Source organism: Cydia splendana, chromosome 11 (genome assembly GCF_910591565.1).
Source record: "Cydia splendana chromosome 11, ilCydSple1.2, whole genome shotgun sequence".
Lineage (NCBI taxonomy): Eukaryota > Metazoa > Arthropoda > Insecta > Lepidoptera > Tortricidae > Cydia > Cydia splendana.
The window spans coordinates 10,932,830-10,955,143 of NC_085970.1; the positions used below are offsets into that span (position 1 = coordinate 10,932,830).

At 41.0% G+C, this 22,314-nt stretch overlaps 4 protein-coding genes across 4 annotated transcripts in view; 3 read left to right on the top strand and 1 right to left on the bottom strand.

Annotated features, from left to right (window-relative positions):
• The window catches only part of LOC134794886 (ankyrin repeat and LEM domain-containing protein 2), a 203,447-nt gene that overhangs the window by 102,267 nt on the left and 78,866 nt on the right, over positions 1-22,314 (top strand). The gene's annotated exons all lie outside the window — the stretch shown is intronic.
• LOC134794926 (histone deacetylase 11) lies at positions 340-21,734 on the top strand. Its single transcript, XM_063766783.1, has 8 exons — positions 340-449; positions 567-690; positions 912-1,022; positions 1,906-1,997; positions 16,728-16,932; positions 18,053-18,219; positions 19,565-19,673; positions 21,131-21,734. Exons 1-8 carry the CDS (start codon positions 442-444, stop codon positions 21,308-21,310), a joined length of 996 nt encoding a protein of 331 aa, XP_063622853.1. The 5' UTR covers positions 340-441; the 3' UTR covers positions 21,311-21,734.
• LOC134794792 (uncharacterized) lies at positions 2,921-4,890 on the bottom strand. The gene is made up of 3 exons (XM_063766579.1): positions 4,854-4,890; positions 4,101-4,260; positions 2,921-3,560 (listed from the first exon to the last, which is right to left on the bottom strand). The coding sequence occupies exons 2-3, from the start codon at positions 4,129-4,131 to the stop codon at positions 3,118-3,120; spliced, it is 474 nt and encodes a 157-aa protein (XP_063622649.1). The 5' UTR covers positions 4,132-4,260; positions 4,854-4,890; the 3' UTR covers positions 2,921-3,117.
• On the top strand, positions 9,268-10,254 carry LOC134795045 (uncharacterized). Its single transcript, XM_063766891.1, has one exon. It carries the CDS (start codon positions 9,274-9,276, stop codon positions 10,246-10,248), a length of 975 nt encoding a protein of 324 aa, XP_063622961.1. The 5' UTR covers positions 9,268-9,273; the 3' UTR covers positions 10,249-10,254.

Here is a 22,314-nt window from a genome sequence, read left to right on the forward strand (position 1 = left end):
AAATATAATATAGTTTAAATTCAGTTAATTATGCTGGTACTTAAAAATGGTTGATATAAAACACATTGGGCAATCTTTATTTATTCTGAGTTATAGTTTGTCAAAGGGCTGTCTCATTTCAAACATAAATAGAGAGAATCATACTATCTTTGTCTTACACTAGTACTAGCACCAAAAAGAAAAGGATGAGTATAGTTTGTTTGTTCTTATTTACTGACAAATTTGGTTTGACTAACTATATTTTATTGGTCCTTATAAAGCATTTGTTTGCATTTTGTTTGTATGTGTCTCCGTAAACATTGACAGCTGTCAAATTGTTGTCAAACCTTCGCTCAATCACGCTCAATACCAAAATACAAAATGTTGTTGTGCGGAATATTGAAAACGGTCATATAACGCGTAAAATGTAAACAACTTTTCCAATTTTAAAGTTTCTTTAAAATGACTAGGTAAACTTCTTGTCCTTTGTTGTAGTTGTGCTACAACATTGTTGATATTTTCTCGAAATTGCGTACAATTAAACATTGCGCATTATACGTATTCATTCTGTGTTAATTTTATTTCAGCTTATACTTCGATATAAATGAAAATCAGTGGCCACTCATTTACGACGAAAAGTACAATGTGTCCGTTTGCGGTCTAGAGAAATTCCACGTTTTTGACGCCAAGAAATGGCGTAATATTATTCAAGTAAGTCGAATGTTTTGGTAGTTTCTTGCTACTTTTAACACGTTTACTGCCCGACCGGGTCGAAAGACCCGATCCGATGGAGAGTATGCCGTATTTTATTGCAAAAAAAATCAGGTAACATATATTTGCTTTTTTAAATTTAAAAATCAAACTATAAATATATCTAGGTATAAATAGTTGTGGCGGTCAAAAGGTTAATTAATAATATTAATATTTTACAGTATCTAAAAGATGCAGAATTTATTACTGACGAGTGCTTGGTGAAACCTAACGAAGCTCAGAAAAGAGATTTGAGACGAGTTCATACAAAACGATACCTAAATTCATTAAAAGTAAGTACTCTCACATAACTTAGCATGAGAGTGCTGCTACAGTATCTCGCGCGTGATAGATACCGTTATTTCTAGCTTTCAATAGAAAAGGCCAGGTATTCTAACTGGCGCGCGAGACACTGGGGCTCCACTCTCGTGCTAAGCCTACTAAACACCATTCCTATTTTTTTAGGTGGGATAATTCTTTATACAAACAAACTTTATAAGAAAGGATACTATAAAGTTAAGGGTACCATCGCCCACACTGTTAACTGTACATCAGTGGACCTTATGCCTTTCGTAATCAGGTCCACCGATGTACAGTTTATATTATGTTATGTACAGTTAGGAGTGTTGTTGTTTGTATGATGACAAACATTTTGATTTTTTGTTTGCTTGTGTCTATTAGGTACTTTAATTTTGGACCCGGGTCCTTGGTAGGGTAATTCGCCAGTAACTGGCCACCCCTAACCAAAAATGGATTCGATTAACCTATAAATATAATTCATTTTAGTATAAGGTGGCCTGTTATTGAAAGCTGGCCAGTTATTGAAACCTTATACTAAAATGAATTCTGTTTATAGGTGAACAGAATTCATGTTTAGTTTAGGGCGGCCAGTTACTAATGAAAAATTAACAAATGGCGGACCTTATGTCCTTCAGCTGCTCTCAATCAAAAGAGAGGTAGGGCAAAATGTCATCCTCCTCGAATCTGGAGCAGCCCAGCACACTTGTTTGCCACAAAACTTCAAAACTTTTTATTCAGCAAATAGGCCACAAGGGCACTTTTACACGTCAACATTGAATTTATATACAAGCAAAAATAATAACTATACATCAACGTAACGGAATAAATAAACTGTACATATAAAGCTAAATGACAAAACTTTAATTTATATTTCAGTGGAGTATGAGGGTGGCCATTATAACAGAGGTGCCCATGGTTGCGTTGCTGCCGAATATATGTGTCCAGTATGCGTATTTGAGGCCTATGAGGTATGTATGTATTTTTAACTTTTATATTTACCTCTCCAGCTCAGATTGGCTTTTCTTTTATTTGATATTTCTGGACAGTACTGATTTAAACTTTCACGATTTTTAAACATTATTAAATTGCACAACAGGACTTAATCGCGTATTATGGTTTTTATGATTTACCTCTGACGTTTCGAGGACGGCGTTGTCCCCGTGGTCTTGGAGAAGACTGGTTAAAGTTGACATCAACATCTAGCCGCGCGCTACTAAAAACTTACGTTACTTACGTTTACGTTTACGTGTCTTTAATTAAGTCCCGTTGTGCAATTTAATAATTTCTGGACAGGTTTCTATAATGCCAATATCCAGTGAGGAAAATAAAGAATACCCTGGTGTGGACTTGTGGAGATGCGGTCGTCGATTTTCCTCTTAAGTCATATAAGATGTCCAATACTCTTCTGACCTGGTCTCCTGTACCTATTCCTCTTAGGACTTCTTTTTTTGCGGCTTTTCTAACCAAGTATTAAACTGAATAACTGAAAAGAAAAAAGTTATCAATATGTATTAAATTATGCGCGCGAAAGATATAAACGATCAGGGCTATAACCGCGAAAATCGAAGTTCGCAAATTGCGGGCATTTTTCTTTGTCACTCTAATTACGCCTTCATTGGAGTAAAAGAGAAAGATCCCCGCAATTTGCGAATTTCGGTAGCCCCTCAGGGTCGTTGGCTATAGGAGCATTCCACGGGCTGTCCCGTACAAAAGGATTAAATTTCCTGTGTTGGGACTTTTCTTTCGGCATTTACAGCAGGCTGTTTGGGAGGTTAGCGATTCTGGAGGTCTCAGGAGCAGCAGACGGGGCTCTTCAATGACTTCTTCTTATTTTGATTTTACAAAATTGTTTTATTGTATATTAAATTAAATGAATATTATAGAACTTTGATAGTATGGCGACTTTATATAAAAATTGGCAAAAATCGCGAGAGCGGCTTGTGTGCCTTGCCGTGTAAGATGGTAAAGTGGTAGAGGCTGTCGCCGCGCCCCCGCGCGGCCGTGCTTGGAAACTCCGCCTCTTCTTGGGATGCCCGCTAGATGGCGTTAGGCTCGCGAACATGCCCCCGGCCTTGAAAGCACCCGCTTTCAATGTGGTTGTGGTGATGTGGATGGGGCTGGCGCAGCTTCACTCTCTGGCGTCATCAAGAGAGGGCAAAGCTTGGTGAAAGCCCTGCGTATGATCCCGCTCGCTGTTTTCACGTCAGCGACGCGAGAGACTCCGTCGTGTCCTGTGAACAGAGCTACCACCCGTCCCAAACGCCATTTGAGGGGTGGTAGGTTATCTTCCTTGACCAGAACTAAGGAGTTCTGAACGATATCCTGGCCATGCGTCTGCCACTTCGTTCTGGTCTGCAGCTCAGAAATATATTGTTTCGACCACCGCTGCCAAAAGTGTTGTCTCATTTTCTCCAGCATCTCGTAGCGTGGGAGCCGGCCCGTCTCTGCCGTCAAGTCCCTGCAGGGCGGCGCTGTCAGCGGTCGGCCAATAAGGAAATGAGCTGGAGTTAATGCGGAAAGGTCGTTTGGGTCTGTGGAAAGAGGATGCATGGGTCTGGAATTCAGTAGGGCTTCGGACTGTGCCAAAACCGTGCTAAATTCTTCATAAGTTAAATTCGCGTTGCCAATAACGCGCTTCAGGTGATATTTGCAAGACTGTACAGCTCTCTCACACAAACCTGACATATGTGGAGCGTAAGGGGGGTTAAAATGTAAATTAATGTTATTATTAGCGGCACACTCAATGATACTAATCGCATTGTCTTGTAGGAATGACGAAAGTTCTTTCATCGCCCCTACAAAGCAACGGCCATTATCGGAATATATGACGTTAGGTTTACCACTGCGCGAAATAAAGCGTTTAAGTGCGAGTAGGTATCCTTCGGTACTAAGACTTGTGACCAAATCAAGATAAACCGCGCGCGTCGTGAAGCAAACTATCAGACAGATGTATGCCTTTTGAGGCTTAGCTCCCCTTCCCCTACGGTTAAGTACGTATACTGGCCCGGCGTAGTCTACCCCGCAGCTCATAAAGGCGAACCCGGGTTCCAAACGTAGCGAAGGTAAGTTACCCATAATAGGCGCGAACGTCTTCGCCTTCATGCGAATGCAGGTTACACAGGTGCGTACCACTCGCTTTGCTAAATTAGTGCCTCCGAGAGGCCACCAGCAGTCTTTGATAGTAGCAAGCAGGAGACTAGGAGGCGCATGCAGTAATCGTATGTGTTCACTCTGAAACAAAAGCTGTGTGAAACGATGTTTCGAACAAAGCAAAATCGGATGTTTTTTGTCGTATGAAAAACTAGTCGCATTACTAATACGACCGCCGACCCTTATCAGTTTATCTGTGTCTAGAAAGACATTTAATTTATTAATCCCGCGCGTGTGTTTAACAGGTAAGTTATTTATCATCTTATCATACTCAACAGGAAAAGATTTCATTTGCGAAAGACGCGCCAGATGTTGCATGCATTTAATTCGTCAACAGTCAGCGGGCCAGTTTTACGATTTATTTTGATTTTAATGCGTGTGTTATTTATAAATCGTAAAACATAAGCACCCGCGCGCCGTAAGCGGTTAAAAGAAAACCTGTCGAATTCGAATACATCGGTGTTAATTTGGCTTGTCATACTAATTGTATTTGTTTTTATTTCAGGTAAATCGGCCGGTATAATTTCGGAAGTGCGCGATAAAGTACTAGGTAACCAGTCAGATTCTGGTTCATGCAAAAAGGGCGGTCCATGGAACCAGAACGAATTATTGATAAGCGCGTCAAGTTCAAGGCCGCGGCTAACTAAATCAGCTGCGTTATTTTTGCTACTTACATGTAACCACTGCGCGCTCCCGGTTAACTCGTTTATCTCCGACACTCTGTTTTAAACAAAGGTTTTAAGGGTGTGGGGTGACATTCGGACCCACCCTAGAACGATTGTGCTATCACACCAAAAATACACAGAATCGAACTTCACTTTGAGCGATTTAATTACTTTTGAGTACAACCTAGCAGCTAACAGCGCGCCTAGCAACTCAAGTTTCGCGATACTGACGGACTTCAAAGGAGCGACTTTACTCTTAGAACACAACAGATGCACTGTTATGACCTCATTATTATGTCCCGAAAGCGAACGCACATATGCACAGGCTCCATAGGCCGATTGACTAGCATCACAAATTAAAGTGCAACTGTGTGCAATGCGCAGACGCATCCATTACATAACGAGGAATGCGGAGGCTATGTATGTGTTGTGTATGTGTGAGTATGTATCTACGCCAGGCAGATGCGACCTCCTCAGGTACTTCCGAGTCCCAATCTAAGCGGCACAGCCATAGCTTTTGGAGTAAAATTTTGGCAATAATTATGGCCGGCGAAAGTAACCCGAGAGGGTCATACATTTGTGAAATTACCGATAATATTTTGCGCTTTGTTATCGGTTCGTTATTATCCTGTTGTATTTTTGCCGTGTAATGAAATTCGTCAGTGTTGTTAGTCCATCCTAAGCCGAGTGTTTTACTTTGACAGTTATCGCCTAAACACAATTCGCGTGACGTAATTTTGGACGAGGAAAATTGCGAAACGTCAAAGTTAAACACCCATTTTCGGAGCGGGAAACAACCTGACTGAAGTACGTCGGTGACCTTTTCACAGATGTCAATTAAAGCGTGTTTATCATTATTTCCTGTAATTAGGTCATCTACGTAGCAGTCTTCTAATATGGTGCGAGAGACCTCCTCGTCAGCACATTCCTTTGCCAGCTGATTGAGACAGCGGATGGCTAAAAAGGCCCCAGACGAAGTACCAAAAGTTACCGTATTAAGTTGGTAAATATTTAGCGGCTGCGAAGGGTTCTCTCGCCACAAAATTAGTTGAAGGTTCCGTTGGTCGGGTTGAATAAGGACTTGCCTGTACATTTTTGCCACGTCTGCGCAGGCGACGTATCTGTGCTCGCGGAAACGTAACAATATGGAAAAAATATCGTTTTGTATGGTCGGCCCGACTAATTGCAAATCGTTCAAGGATTTCCCTGAACTAGTGGGCATTGATCCATTGAAAACGACTCTTAAGCGTGTAGTGAGACTATCTTTTAATACAGCGTGGTGTACAAGGAAGCAGTAAGGCTTTGTGTATGTGTGTATAAGTGACATGTGCCCTAGCTCAATGTACTCACGCATAAAATCGCAGTACATATTTTTGTAGTCCGGGAGCCGCTCGAGTTTGCGTTCTAATGATAAGAACCTACTCCTAGCTACATCGAAGGTATCGCCGAGCGCATCAGCTGATTCCTTAAGGGGTAAACGCACTAAAAAACGACCATCTTTATCGCGTTGCGTAGTTGAAACGAACAGCTGTTCACAGGCGCGTTCGTCGTCAGTCAGTCCGTCTCCTATCTTAGGCACCTCCTCGGGCTCCCAAAACTGTCTTAATTGTGTGTCTAAAGTTTGCGTGAAATGACAAGTAGTCTTATTTGTTTTAATGCGTTTATTATTGATCGGACCCACGACCATCCAACCAAATTTAGTATCTTGTAAATAAGGCCCTTCTGCGAGAGGAAATCGATCCTTATTTAACAAGCCCCAGAAATAATCACCGCCTATCAATATATCAATATCTGATGATTTGAAATAAGTAGGGTCCGAGAGTTGAATATTGTCTGGAATGCGAATGGAATGCGCGCTTATCACTGCTGACGGCAGCGGTTCCGTTAAGACAGCGACTACCATGCAATTGATGCGTGCATGATAGTCACCTGTAATAGCCTGTAGGTTAAGCTGACACGAGTGTGTGGTTTGCGTGACTAATTTACCTAACCCTGAAATATTGTAAGTGGACTGTATCAAAGGCGTATTTAATTTGTCTACGAAAGATTGTGTGACATAACTGTGTTCTGAGCCATTATCGAGAAAAACTCTAGCCCTATGTAATTTATTGTTGCTATCGGCAACATCTGCTATTACAGTAGATAATAATACCGGTGTTAACGGCGCTGAGAGTGTGTGCGAATTAAGTGTAATAGTGTGATGAGCCGAGGTGGCGGGGACGGCGCTCGCCGGTGGCTTGTTGTTTACACTGCCAGCCGAAGCTGATGCACCGTCACTGTCACTACTCAGGCTATGAATCAAGCTATTATGTTTCTTCTGGCAGATCCTACACGGGCCAAAAAAACAGTTGTCAACTGTGTGACCAACGCGAAGACAATTGTGACATAGTTTCTTATCCTCGATCAATTTAACTCTGTCGGGTACAGTTAAATCTAGGAAACTATTACACGAATAAAGCGGATGATTAGCGCTGCACATTTGACAATTGCGAGGCGAAGTGCGTTTGGAACTGGATTTGTTTGTGTGTGACTGTGAAACCGTGGAGCTAGAAGCATAACTATGCGTTGCGTGTACATTGTGTGATTGCGACTGATTTGATGACTTTTTGTTTTCATGCGAATTTGAGTGCGTATTTTTGGAATGATTTGCCGCAATAGATTCCAACATATCTGCACGATTTTGTAAAAAAGTAATCAGATCAGCTAGCTTAATGCGAGAGGTAGAATCCTGCCGATTAGAGTTGACTGAGCCCTTGTGTTCCTCCCACTCGCGCTCCGTAGCCACGTCTAATTTTGTGACTATTAAATAGATGACTAACGTGTCCCAGGAGTCCGTAGGTTCTCCTAGGGTCTTCAGGGCACGAAGGGAACGTAACACGGAGTCAATCAGCTTTCTAATCTGTGTAGCCGATTCTTTGTTTATTGATTGCGTGTTGAAAAGTGACTTTACGTAATTGTGTGTTAGTAACCTATGATTATTGAAACGGTTTTCGAGAAGCTCCCACGCGGTTGTATAGTTCTCTGCTGAAAATTCCAAGGACTTGATTACTTGCAAAGCGGTGCCGGTTAAGGCTGCGCGTAGGTAATGAAACTTTTGTATGGCACCCAGGTCCTTAGAATCGTGTATCAGAGAAGTATACGTGTCCCTAAACCCTAACCAATGCTCGTACGAACCGTCGAAGGTGGGGAGTGATATTGTAGGTAATTTAACCTTATAGCCCACGGAATCTGTGCTGGCAGGGGCAGCGGCGCTGCCGTTAGCAACAGCGGGGCTGTTGCCGACGTCAGCTAATTCGGACGCTGCGGCCACTGTCTGATAATATTGCCCCTCGAACTCTTCGCGGTATTCTAAATGTTTAGGGAGGTCACTCGACTCTGCTAACTCCTCGATCCTAGTTTGAACGACATCGAAATCTCGATAATAACTCGCGGCATTATTTATGCGTAATTGTAACTCGACTTTTTGAATATTCGTTAAATTAGCCTTATTAAGCGTAGCGACATATTTAGCGAATAACGTGAGTTTACCCTTGAGTGTGCCTCGTCTTTGCGTCAAGACACGTGGATCGTTTAAATCGACAGTTAAAGAAATTGGAGTCACTGCTGTTTTAGGAGTAGCCATGGTTTGTGTGAGAGAATGTAAAGCACTTACAGTTTATTCCCGAAACTCGTTGTTGGCACGTAATGGCGGCCGTGTGCACCACGCGACACGTGCTCGACACTGGAAGGTTACAAAATAGACACGGTATTAGCACAATGCCGATTGAAGGGAAGAAGGTGAAGAATTGGATGGCCTGACCGTTTCTTGCTGATCCTGGCGCTGGTTGATAGCTTCCGGCTCGGAGGACCAATGTTTGGGAGGTTAGCGATTCTCGAGGTCTCAGGAGCAGCAGACGGGGCTCTTCAATGACTTCTTCTTATTTTGATTTTACAAAATTGTTTTATTGTATATTAAATTAAATGAATATTATAGAACTTTGATAGTATGGCGACTTTATATAAAAATTGGCAAAAATCGCGAGAGCGGCTTGTGTGCCTTGCCGTGTAAGATGGTAAAGTGGTAGAGGCTGTCGCCGCGCCCCCGCGCGGCCGTGCTTGGAAACTCCGCCTCTTCTTGGGATGCCCGCTAGATGGCGTTAGGCTCGCGAACACAGGCGATTATTTTTCTGTGTATATACTTGACCATTTGTCATAGAAAAGGAAACTCGGTATAAGAGTTTCCTTTTCTAATCTATAGAAAATTCGCGTTTTTACGGGACAAACGGTAGACAATTTTATGGAATGCTCCTACAGTAGCTAGCTTATTGGCTTTTAAATACCTACGTAGCGGATAATTCACAATGTAATGGTAATAAGTTCGCTCGGATGCATCTTTATCAATTGCATGCGTCACATGCAATTGCATGCGTTCGTTCATGGATATAAATAAATGTGCAAAATTAGCTCAGTCGCAGTCATGGCTCCGATAGCCACATACGTGTTCCTCGACTTGGGAACTACCGGTCAATATGCAGATTCAAATGAAATAACGGAGTTAAGCATGGTGGCAGTGGATCGTCAGCAGTTCCTTGATAGTATTTCGCAAGAAAAACCCGAAATTCCAAAATTTTTAAACAAGCTTACGCGCTGTTTTAAGCCAGAAACACAGAAGATAAGTTATACCGCGCGCGCCGACGGTACAGGCGGTTTCACGGAGGAAATGTTACAAGGTGAATTACCCCTTAACGAGTCTTGCTTCCATTTGATCGATACATTTCTCTACTCTCTGGCAAAACCCGTGTGTATAATTGCACACAATGGCTTCCTGTTTGACTATATTATATTAAAGAGGTATTTCACGAAACTTCAGGTGCAGTTTTCTAGTGAACTCGTCTGTATTGACACTCTCCAAGCGTTCTACGATATTCTAGAGGAGAAAAGAGACGAGAAATATGTCGAAGAATATTTGGAACAGCACGGTTTAATTCCCGCAAATTCATCAAAACCCATCAATCGCGAAAGGGATAGCTGTCGGGATGCCGCTTTTGAGACAATACCCGACACTTTGGAGACAATACGAAATTATCATCTCTCAGGACAGGCCACCTTTAGTGAAATTACTAAAGTAAAAAAGAGTTTAAGGATATTTTTGAAAAATCATCGACGGAGATATGAAAAAAAAGATGAAAAAAGAGCCAAACGTCAATATCCATGGGGTCCAGAAATAAACATGCCAAGCGTTAGTTACAAATTGACAGAAATCTACACACGGGTGTTCCAGCGGAAGCCTAGGGACGCGCATAAAGCTGAGATTGATTGTATACTGATGCTAGAGATTGCTGTTAAACTCGGCCAAGACTTTGTAGATTGGGTTGATGATGAAACAAATCAACTTCCTTTCCCTTCGTTAACCGAAGAGATATAACGGGAAGACAGTGAATAGTTTTATTATTTTAAGATTAGTCAGAACTCCGCAGAAGTACCTACGTATTGTAGGTCCATATATCAGTCACTTTATGCGGTACATTACCTAGGTACTTACTGAAATAAATTCGCAAAAATCGGGCTACTTGAGATTATTTCATTGTAATAACGCATACCTAACGCATATGTAGTTTTAATAAAAGTTACATTTAATTATAAATTGGCGCCACACGAGTTTTTTGTATAGTTATGTTTAAGTTTTTACTTTGTGAGTTATTATGAAGTGATTTTATTGTATTGTAATTAAGGGTTTAAGGATAATTTAGATTGAAGCGCCAACGTTCCAGCCATTCTTGAACCACCTGGCCTCGCGCGTGACGATGGCAAGAGGCCCGACGGAATGACCCTTGTTCCCTGGAGTGTGGGACGGCCTCTTATTGGGGACGCAACGTGTGTGGACACCCTGGTACCGTCCCACCTCGGTTCAACATCATTGACAGCGGGCGCGGCCGCACCCGATGAGGCAAATATATAGCTCTCACTGACCGGCTTATACGAGGGGCGTTCAATATATAATGAGAATGAGATGCAAACTCTTTAAATATAGTGTGTCAAAGGACTGTCTAATTTCAAACATAGATAGAGAGAATCATACTATCTTTGTCTTACACTAGTACTAGCACCCAAAAGAAAAGGATGGGTATAGTTTTTTTTGTTCCTTTTTACTGACAAATTGGTTTGACCAGCTATATTAGGAAAGTAAATACTGGCCGGTAAAGCTAATCTACTTAGCTGATTGATATGAAAAAAAAAAAGATTTTTGTTAAAAAAAAAATTACGGCGATTTCTTTGCGATGTTATTGAGTACGTTAGCGAAAATGGAGAAAATTAAACTGCGCGCCGTTGTCAAATGTAAAATGTTTGAAATTTTTTTCTACGGACCAAGTCAATTTAGATTTACGGGACACTTTAAGGTCTAATGCTCCTCCGTATTCGACAGTCGCACGTTGGTGCGCCGAATTTAGACGTGGAAGAACATCGACCATGGATGATCCCCGCTCCGGACGCCCTACTACAGCAGTAACTGAAGAAATTGTGAAAAAAATAGAAAACTTAGTTTTGGCGGATCGTCGTGTCACGGTTCGTTTTATTGCTGAAAATGTAAAGATTTCAACGGGAAGCGTGCATAATATTTTACATGAACGCTTGGGTATGAAAAAGGTATCAGCGCGTTGGGTACCCAGAATGCTTACTGACACGCTAAAACAAACTGGAGTCGGGATTTGTCAAGAAGTTTTGGACCTGATACAGCAAGACCGGAAACTTTATTTGGGGCGATTTATAACAATGGACGAAACATGGCTCCATCATTACGACCCTGAAACGAAACTGCAGTCTATGACATGGAAAAGGCCATCATCTCCAACTCCGAAGAAATTCAAGGTGGGCCCATCTGCCGGTAAGGTCATGGGCTGTTTTTTGGGATGGTAAAGGGGTCGTAATGATTGAGTATCTCGAACATGGAGCCACTATTACGGGCACTTTATATGCCAAACAAATAGCAACATTGCGCAATGAGATCCGTGAAAAACGGCGAGGTAAACTCTCGAAAATTGTGTTGTTCCATCAGGACAATGCACCGGCACACAAGTCCGCCGTTGCAATGGCTGCAATACGTGATGCTGGGTTCGATATCCTTTTAAGCATCCTCCGTATTCATCAGACCTCGCCCCTAGTGATTTCTACCTAGTTCCGAGATTGAAGGAATACCTAAGAGGCAAGAAATTTGAAGACGACGACGCGGTAGTCGCTGCAGTACAAGATTTTTTAAGTACTCAAGATGAAACCTTTTTTAGAAATGGAATTTTAGGTTTAGAAAAAAGATATATACTTGGTCAAGCAGGTCTTGTCAGTAGAAAAAGGCGGCAAATTTGAAAAATGTAGGCGCGAAGGGATATCGTCCCATAGAAAATTTGAATTTCGCGCCTTTTTTTACTGACAAGATTTGCTTGACCGTCTATACTTAGTGTATTATGCTAAAAGGTGACTATGTCGAAAAATAAAATAACATTTAATAAAAGTTGTATATAACATACTCATTCTCACTTTTTATTGAACGCCCCTCGTATATGCGGCATTTGCAGTGGAAACTCTGTGGGACCGTGGTGCCCAGACACTCACAAATTAATCCGACAGATTAGTAGAAGAGCCGGCCGCAAATTTTCTAACCGACTTGATACCACGATGAAATGCACAATGGTTTCCCATAAAAGTGATGCTAAGTCCGAATTCGATAGTCTGCCACGGCGGAACTTGCCGAAAGTACGAAAAACAAGGCCACTTCCGGTGCGAAAAAAGGGGGCTGATTTAACCCATCTGATACCGAAATAATAGTTATGGCAGCAGTTAGAAATTTACATGTAGACACAGAAAAGCGAAGTCTGCTAGTATTTTTTTTGCCGGAAGTGCTTGGCAGACGCTCTCAAAGGTGGCCACCGGGACCCCTAATTTAACCCATCTGATACCACCATGAAACCAATTCCAGTCGGTAGGTAGGAACCCCCATTTTAGGAATATATAAGTCTGCCAAGGTTTTTCCTGCCGAAACACCTTGGCAGACTCGTTCCTCGCCCAACAGATCGGCATAGCCAACCAAAGGGGGAACGCACCCAGCCTTATCTCCACAGGGATCGGACCTGGGTGATCTCGCCTAAATATGTATATAGGTACATATTGGGCTTAGACGTGCGCGCCGCCATGAGGAGTCAGCGCGCCGCCGCCGCCGCCGGTAGTTTAAAATTCGCGCCGAGACATAACCCGCAAGAGGGTACAAATTTAAAATCAATGGATATAAAGCGCGTGCAACGTGCCTAGCTTTAGCGTTCCGACTGTTCCGTTTTTTTAAATTTATTGCTTGATTTATTTTTACCCTTAAATCGATAACGTCCACTATACTGGACATCCCAAGAAAAAAAATCTGCACCAAATATTAAAGCATAGCGTTACTTTCCCCTGGTAGCGTACTTACACTACCAGGAAACTACGACTACTACTACTACTTGAATGATATGTTATTTTTAAGTAAGTAAGAAAATATTGGGAAGCAGTGTGAACATAATCTTTTTGTCAAAGTCCTACAGCAGACTACCTACGCAGAACTTGCAAGGAAGCATCCGACAGACTGACATTTTCCCCTTATTTAATTTTTTTTTATATGACAGTATTAAGCAGCGTTAAAACGTGTAATAGGTTACTAATTGGTCTGTTTTTTACGTGGCAATATGATTTACATAAAAATGTTTTGTGTTTATGGGTAAAACCAAGTGTAAAAAGTGTAATGTCCAGTATTTTGCCCGTTGTCGATTACACAGCACTTTTGCTATGTCCAATATGTTGGACGTTTCCTGTGGATGTGGTGTGTGTGTGTGGATTTGTTTTCATCAAGAGACAGACCCGATTTCATTTGAGAAAAATATTACGAAAATTTTGATAAAAGTGCATGCATTATTGTAAAAACCATTGCTCAGATGTTACTGCTTCCTAGGATACCCCGCTAAGTTAGATTTAATGTGAAATAAATGACGTCAATGACTGGTAAAATTTTACCACCTACGATAGCTAGCTATAAAGTTATTGCAAAAATATAAAAATAATAGGTTTTACTTAAATTCATTACATAAGTTGACATTATCAGTAAGTGTATTTCTAATTAAAAAATGCAATTATTCTATATTTATTAAACAAAACATGAATTGGACTAAAAAACCCTTATGCACATAGGTACAGTAGGTACTCTATTATACTCGGCGTGTCCAAAATACTGGACGTCTTTTCATTACGCCGATATTTTTTTTTACACCGATCATAGCAACGTCCAACATACTTGACATATGTTTTTTTCAACATTATAATTAGATTTTTTTTCATGATTTTTCTACAATAAACCAAAAAAACGATGTAACACAGTTATTTTTGAGATTTTTTCCCTTGTTGATTTAGAGTTCTTTTTGGTTTTTCATTATACGTATATTGAAAAGTTGAAAATCCCACGCCGCCGACGTTACGCCGCCGCCGTGGATTTTTTCGTGGCGCGCCGCCGCCCGATTTTTTTCTACCGGCGCGCACGTCTAATTGGGCTAGGTCACCCATGTTATGTTTTATAAATTTTTTAGGTATTATTTTTAGTTTTATAGGTAGGTTTCATTTTAGGTTACTTTTTATTGTAAGTTTGATTCTGTTTATGGTTTTAAATAAAGTACATTTAGATTTAATATATTTTAGAAATTCTATGTCATTCAATTAAAATTTAAAACATCAATCAGTCGGCCCGAGAGCCCTGCTACCATTCAAACAAGATTTTACCATTGTTTCGTGTTGAAATAAAGTTTTAGAATGATTCCTGTATAAGAATATTCTTAAGGATGTAGGAGGCCAATCATTCAATCTTAGATAAGTCTTAAAGTGTATAAATTTAGCACATTTTATCAATAAAATAATACTGGTACAACTACTAATTTATAACACTTTAAACTCTCGCGTTTTGTACACATATTTAATTACACAAACGGGTCTACCGCGATATAATTTCATTGTTTTACCTTTAATTCCGACGTTTCAGCTGAGTTGCACCAGCTGTGGTCACGGAAAGACTGACGTCCCAACAAATGTCAACGGAGATATTAATAAAACACCACTAAACTACCCGAAATTAGTTTATAAAAATGTTCGGGGTAGACAAAGAAATTGCAGCTACCCGTTAAAGTTTAATGTTTATTGTCCACGGCACGACACTGAAACGCCGCTGAGCTGAAACGTCGGAATTAAAGGTAAAAACAATGAAATTATATCGCGGTAGACCCGTTTGTGTAATTAAACTACTAATTTATTTGTGCCCTTTTCCTAATATTGCATTATGATTCCTCTGTTCATCGTACAGTCAAGTGTAAAAATATGGGTGCATATAACTTACTCAAAAATATGTCCTTTCGCTAATAATTCGCTGACATAAGAGCTATTGGACATATTTTGGAGTATGATGTGTGCACCCATATTTTTACACTTGACTGTATAAACAGGTCAGTAGCAACTGCGGTTTTACTTAACAATAGACAAAGGATTACCCGTCGGGATCAGTTTGAAAACTACGAACTATACCACTAATGGGTACCTAATCTATTTTCACATGGAAATAGGTACTATTACTATTATAGTCTAGCGGGAAGCGCACGAAAAGTCTTTTAGAAATGGATTTTGGCTCATGCCGTCTCGGATATGGGTGAATATGGTATCGATGCATTCAGTGTAATGCCCTCAACACAAATATATGAGATGAAAAGCGTGAAAGTGGTGGGGGTAGTTGCTGTGACGTCATAAAGTCGGCAGTGCAATTTTTTTTTTATTTTCTTTTAAACATACCATGTGGGGTACCAAATGAAAGGGCTTTATGAGTAGATCACAAATATATAACATACTGTAAGATTTTCAATACTTGGTCTAACTAATTATTAGAAAACGTTTAAAAATTTCACAATGCACCTTTGACTTTCAAGTGCTCTAAATTGAAAATGGCTGAATGGATTAGTCTAAAATACATACCAAATGACTGTGAATATTCTCTATATATTGTTAAATAAATAATTAACAAGATATATCAAAAAATAAGAAATGTACATCAAGTTGAAAAAGCTGATGCCGCCGCTGTACTATTACGTTGATTCGCATAAACGCCTTTGTAATATAATGCTATAAATAATCCTCTTATCTATGAGGATGTATGTTTGATATGATTTGATTAAAATTGATGTCACCTTGTCTGCATCGCTTTCAGATAAGGTATGTATATTTTGCATATTAAGTACATGCACTTTAAAATCAAAAACTACTAGTGGAGTTACGAGTACACGCGCGTTGCTGACCCTACAAGTTTACAGAGATTCTGCCTGTCCGTATAAATAATAAATAAATATTAGGGGACATCTTACATAGATCAACCTAGCCCCAAACTAAGCACAGCTTGTACTATGGTAGAATGTGTGCGGATAGAGAAGAGTCCTGGAATGTATGGGGCCCAATACATTCCACGACTCTTCTCTTTCCGAACAGATTCTACGTATATGGGTGCTAGGCGATGATATACATACTTATATAGGTGGCGGCGCGTCAAACATATCCATAGGCAAGCCGGGGCTAATTTGGCTTAGGGACATATTTTCTTTACACCTCTGCTCAAATGTCCAAAAACAGGCAAGCCAAGTGGGAATCGGCTTTTATGGACGCGCCGTCACTGGTACATAGAAAACACCCATGACTCAGAAACTAATATTTGTGTTCATCAGCATCGACTTCACCGAACCCACGACCATCGGCTTCACAGGCACGGTCACTAGTCACTACCCACTAGGTCAGACCGATCGTCGGTATGTCACAGCCATTTGCTTTTTATTTAATGTTGTTGTTGTAACATTTGTTGTACGTTTGCAGACTTCAGACCGGCGGCTCAGTGTTGGCTGGGAAGCTGGCGCTCGAGCGCGGCTGGGCGGTGAACGTGGGCGGGGGCTTCCACCACTGCAGCGGCGACCGCGGCGGCGGCTTCTGTCCCTACGCGGACATCACGCTGCTCATCCGCTTCCTCCTGGACAGCGAGCTCATACAGAACGCCATGATCGTCGACCTGGACGCTCATCAGGTGAGACTCTCTGTAGGTTTGACTGATGTTAGGCCTTCGCTCTTTGCTGTCTTCCACCACTGCAGCGGCGACCGCGGCGGCGGCTTCTGTCCCTACGCGGACATCACGCTGCTCATCCGCTTCCTGCTAGACAGCGAGCTCATACAGAACGCTATGATCGTCGACCTGGACGCTCATCAGGTGAGACCCCCTGTAGGTTCGACTGATGTTAGGCCTTCGCTCTTTGCTGTCTTCCACCACTGCAGCGGCGACCGCGGCGGCGGCTTCTGTCCCTACGCGGACATCACGCTGCTCATCCGCTTCCTGCTGGACGGCGTGCTCATACAAAACGCCATGATCGTCGACCTGGACGCTCATCATGTGAGACTCCCTGTAGGTTCGACTGATGTTAGGTCTTCTCTCTTTCCTGTCTTCCATCACTGCAGCGACCGCGACGACTGGACGCTTATCAGGTGAGACTTGTCCTGGTTTAACCAAGCCCCCAAGGCCTTGTTTATTTTTGTTGTCGGTCTATCGCCAAGACTTTGGAGTTCCTCTCAGACTCATAAATTGGTGTAGAGGCTAGACTGCAGAGCCTTGAACACCGTAGAAAGGTAGCTTGTTTATCGGTATTCTACAGGATACATTTCGGGGAGTGTGCGATGGGATTACATAATCAAATCCCCCCATCTCCGTTCTGCCACCGTGGGACTAGACGCGGACTTGCGTTTCACCCTTACGTCGTTACTCTGCCACTGATTCGCACTAAGCGCTATGCATCCAGCTTTATCATGCGAACGGCTAAGGAGTGGAATTCACTTCCTGCAAATCTATTCCCAGTCCACTATAACTTGGATCTCTTTAAATCGAGAGTGAATAGACATCTCTTAGGTAAGCATGTTCCATCCTAGACTGCATCGGCACTTACCATCAGGTGAGATTGTGGTCAAATGTTTACCTTTTTCCAATAAAAAAAAAGCGAAATGTATCATTATGCCTCGTAAAAGTCAGCTGTCGTTCCGTTTAGAGAACTTCCACTTGGTTTTCAAGTTACAAACTTCCATGAATTAAATTCTGGTCCTCCAATTAAATTAAATTCGTCTATAAAACTCATTTATAATTAAATAGTTTTCTATTTCAGGGTAACGGATACCAGCACGACTTCCTGGGCGTGCCCGAGGTGTACATAATGGACATGTACAACAAGCACATTTACCCTAGAGACCGCGAGGCGAAGCAGGCGATTCGGCGCAAGGTCGAGCTTGGCCATCGCGTCGAAGATCTGGAGTATATGCTGAAACTGAGGCAGTAAGTAAATAAATCCAGAACTCAGAAGTTCTCAAATTAAAAAACCGGCCAAGTGCGAGTCGGACTCGCGCACGAAGGGTTTTGTACCATTACGCAAAAAACGGCATAAAAATCACGTTTGTTGTATGGGAGCATTGGGAGCCCCACTTAAATATTTATTATATTCTGTTTTTGGTATTTGTTGTTATAGCGGCAACAGAAATACATCATCTGTGAAAATTTCAACTGCCTAGCTATCACGGTTCATGAGATACAGCCTGGTGACAGACGGACGGACGGACGGACGGACAGCGGAGTCTTAGTAATAGGATCCCGTTTTTACCCGTTGGGTACGGAACCCTAAAAACATATTTGTTCAAAATACTCGTAGTGATCTGCCGGCATATACTCAGAGGCTTACGGCATACGCTTCATGGTAAGCAGTTACCGTAGTCTATGGACGCTTGGAGCCACAGAAAATAAAAAACAGTAGAAGCGAATAAGCCTAGATTACTATTAGGTCCGTTGTCGCCAACACGCACACTACTACAAACTCAAATACAACGCTATCTTGAGATGATTGGCCACTATCTTATTTCAAAAGAGATTATGAGCCTTCGCCCGTCTCGGTAATTTGAACTTTATAGTCAAGGAAGTATTGTCGAAATTACACTACACGTTTTGAAGATAGTGTCATCTAGCAACAGAAAGCCGAGCTACACACACACCGACATTCGGCTAATCCACAACAAAAGATCTTTGCTCAATCTCTTTTACACTTACATCTTTTTGGTATGTTTCTTTCACTGGGTTGAGTAGCACGCGATAATTGAGTTGTTCGAGAACGTTCCGCAGTTTTATGCTAAATAGAAATTGTCTGAAACAGCACGGAACTGTACGCGACCCTTTAGATCAGCGGTCGGCAACCTTTTTTTGCGTAGTTTTAGTAGCGTAGTTAACGATGAGTAAGTTGACGCGGGCCGCACTTTGTTGATATTTATGACTTTATCAGACATTGTCGTTTCTCAATATTACATAGCCAGAGAGGCTCGCAGGCCGCAAGTGACAGTTTCACGAGCCTCATGCGGCCCGCGGGCCGCAGGTTGCCGACCGCCGCTTTAGATCTACTATGTACAGTCACCTGCAATAATATGTTACACAACAAAGACCGCAAAAATATCTGACACGATCTTATTTGTAGAGCCATAAAAGCGTGTCACATATTTTTGTGTCCTTCGAAGAGTAATATATTATTGCAGGTGACTGTACAATCGATGATTTTTTAAATTATACTGTTCTTTTATTATAGAGTTTGGCACAGTTTGTACTATTTCATGTTAATAATGCAATATTATTGGTGTTTCAGGAATCTAAAAGCGGCGTTAAAAGAGTTCACACCCGACATTCTGGTGTACAACGCCGGCACAGACATACTCGACTCGGACCCTCTCGGCAACTTGAGGATTAGCAGTGTGGTGAGGCCTTTTAACCTCATAAGCAGACCCCGTTATATCAGTGGTGAAATTTTATTGAAATGCAAAGGGTTGGCACTCACTCCCCCACCGTGCGGGTAAAATTCCGCAAGCTATTGGGTAAAAGTACGCATGTGGGGTAATTGTTCGCATCAAGATAATTTCAATGGAATTGTCAATAAAATAATGTTTAACGAATATTTATGAAATTGTCTGATCAATATCCACGTACTCATTTAAGAATATTAAATAACTATTAACATTTTACTTAAGATATTGAATAGTGCTTGATTATTGATTATTATCATAATTATACATCAATAATGCGACGTGTTCAAACTGCTTTCGCTTTGCGTCCGCAGCTCTCGTGGTTTCATAATATTGATCAGACAACTTCATAAATATTCGTTAAACTTGATTTTATTGACAATTCCATTGAATTTTTCTGATGTGAAAAATTACCTCACATGCGTTCTTTTACCCAATAGCTTGCGGAATTTTACCCGCACGGCGGGGGAGTGAGTGCATTTCAATAAATTTTCACCACTGATAACGGGGTCTGCTCATAAGGCCCAATGTGCATTACGATGTACACTTTGTTTCAATCGAATTCGAACCTTTCAAAAACTACAAAAAGTTGCATTTCTTTTGTTTCATTGTTTCCTAAAACAATCGAAAATAACCCTAAACTACTATACAGCAAGGTTCAAATTAAAAACAGGGAAAATTTTGTATGGTGGGCCTTCCGAGGTTAATGTTCACCGGCTACAGTCAGTACAATACAGTCGCCATATCGGATATATCTGCTGGCAACTGTACTAGCTCCTTAGAGCATTTAGTAACTGGAGACGTCATGGCTGTCATTTTCTGTACGAGACAGTCTGCCGATTTTTGCGGGGGAGGGGACGTCAAATGTATTGCTATTTCTACATGATTTGTACGTAAAAGTTTGCACAATAGGGTATTATACTGTATTTAAAATGAATGATTTTACACCATGCATGAAATAAAGCACCACATAATTATTAGAAAAACACAGATAGGACTTATTTTTAAACAAGTTCTATTTAATAAATCGGATAGAAATATAAAAAGTAGGTGATTTGACCGTGACGTCACGATGTAATGTTTCATATAAATTCCATATTAGCAAATCGTTTTGACAGTTCTAAAAAAGTAACTGATTTGACTATGAAAATACCCTATTGTGCAAGTTTTTCGGCAGAGGGGTAAGCTCTTATAGGCGACTCCAGTTACCTATTAAATGCTCTAAGACTAGCTCCAATTCATGTCAAATGGCGCGCCATGGCGTACTAAAAGTTTTAATCATGTGTCGAAAGATGGCAGTAAATTTACTGTGGCTACAAAATTTACTTTGACAACCCGCCTATAAATCCTCTTTGGCAAAACCAATACCAAGCATAATCAAAAGATACCAATAATTGAACGTTTATTTTCAGGGTATAATAAAACGTGACGAATTCGTGTTCGAAATGTGCCGATCCCACAAGGTCCCAATAGTGATGCTCACGAGCGGTGGGTACCTCCGGAAAACTGCCAGGATCATCGCTGACTCCATCATGAACTTGCACAGAAAAGGGCTGATCACTGGTAACTGCCCAGTGGCCGAAGATGATTAACCTTTTGGACGCCAATGACCGATATATCCGCACCGTAGGTCTAACGCCAAAGACGGATTAATCGGTCACAGAGCAACACAGACGTGCATAATATGCATAAAGTTCAATTTCAGTTTTGACACTTCGGTGACGTGGCGTCTGAGTGACAGCTTTTGTTTGACACGGCGTCGAAAAGGTTAAATCATAAACAAACGGAATGCTTGCAATGCCATCTAATTCTATAATATGTGACGTTCCACGGGCGGTCAGCACTTACGTTATTATTAACGAGTCTCCAGTACTACGGTGCTACGCGACGTACTTAAGCGCCGACCGCCATAAGGTACCTTTACTCGTGAAACGTCACATATTTTGTTCAACACGTCTACTATAGATAGTTATTTTGTGTATGGCTGGAATTACTTATCTTATTCTGACGGAAATAATGTGTATAAATTATTTAAAATATTTACCATTAATTTGACTTGACCGTTATTCGAAGCTTATTAATTGAGATAGGCACGTCGTTTCCCGCCATTGTATTGCTATCTCTTTCTAACTTATGGCTATATTTCGCTCTTTTTTCCCCCCACCATTGGTGGACCACCACCTGGCAGTGGGGATGAGTTTCTACTTAAACGAAATTCCAGGATTATAGGATTTATGAACTTTTTAATGTTGAAATCGATGTTAGTAAAGTAATTGATCTCATTTAATAAGGTGCCAAATATTTATATTTATTAAGTGTTAGTGCAAATAAAATTTGCTGTTGTCGTCTTAAAAAGATGTAGCCTAGTCTTCAACAATGTGATAGAGATATTATTTTGTCCAAATAAAATATTTTCTTCTACACTTGAGTATTTATTTATAAATCAAATGTGTTACAACATCTAAATATTTAGTAACTAATTAACAATGTGAAATAAAATATATGCTAGCAAAATAAACAAATAACCTAAATTAGGTATATATATATTTTTCAAACTCAAAAGGGTAGGATGTCACCTGTCATCTCCATATACCTA

Bases quoted from the DNA above. Each gene is read 5' to 3' on its own strand.
- LOC134795045 (XM_063766891.1), top strand. From the start codon at position 9,274: ATGTGCAAAATTAGCTCAGTCGCAGTCATGGCTCCGATAGCCACATAC.
- LOC134794926 (XM_063766783.1), top strand. The intron at 16,933-18,052 runs GTGAGACTCTCT...TTTCTATTTCAG, and splicing joins TCGACCTGGACGCTCATCAG to GGTAACGGATACCAGCACGA. The intron at 19,674-21,130 runs GTGAGGCCTTTT...GTTTATTTTCAG, and splicing joins ACTTGAGGATTAGCAGTGTG to GGTATAATAAAACGTGACGA.
- LOC134794792 (XM_063766579.1), bottom strand. From the start codon at position 4,131: ATGAAGGCGAAGACGTTCGCGCCTATTATGG. The intron at 3,561-4,100 runs GTAACTTACCTT...CTCTTTCCACAG, and splicing joins GACGTTCGCGCCTATTATGG to ACCCAAACGACCTTTCCGCA.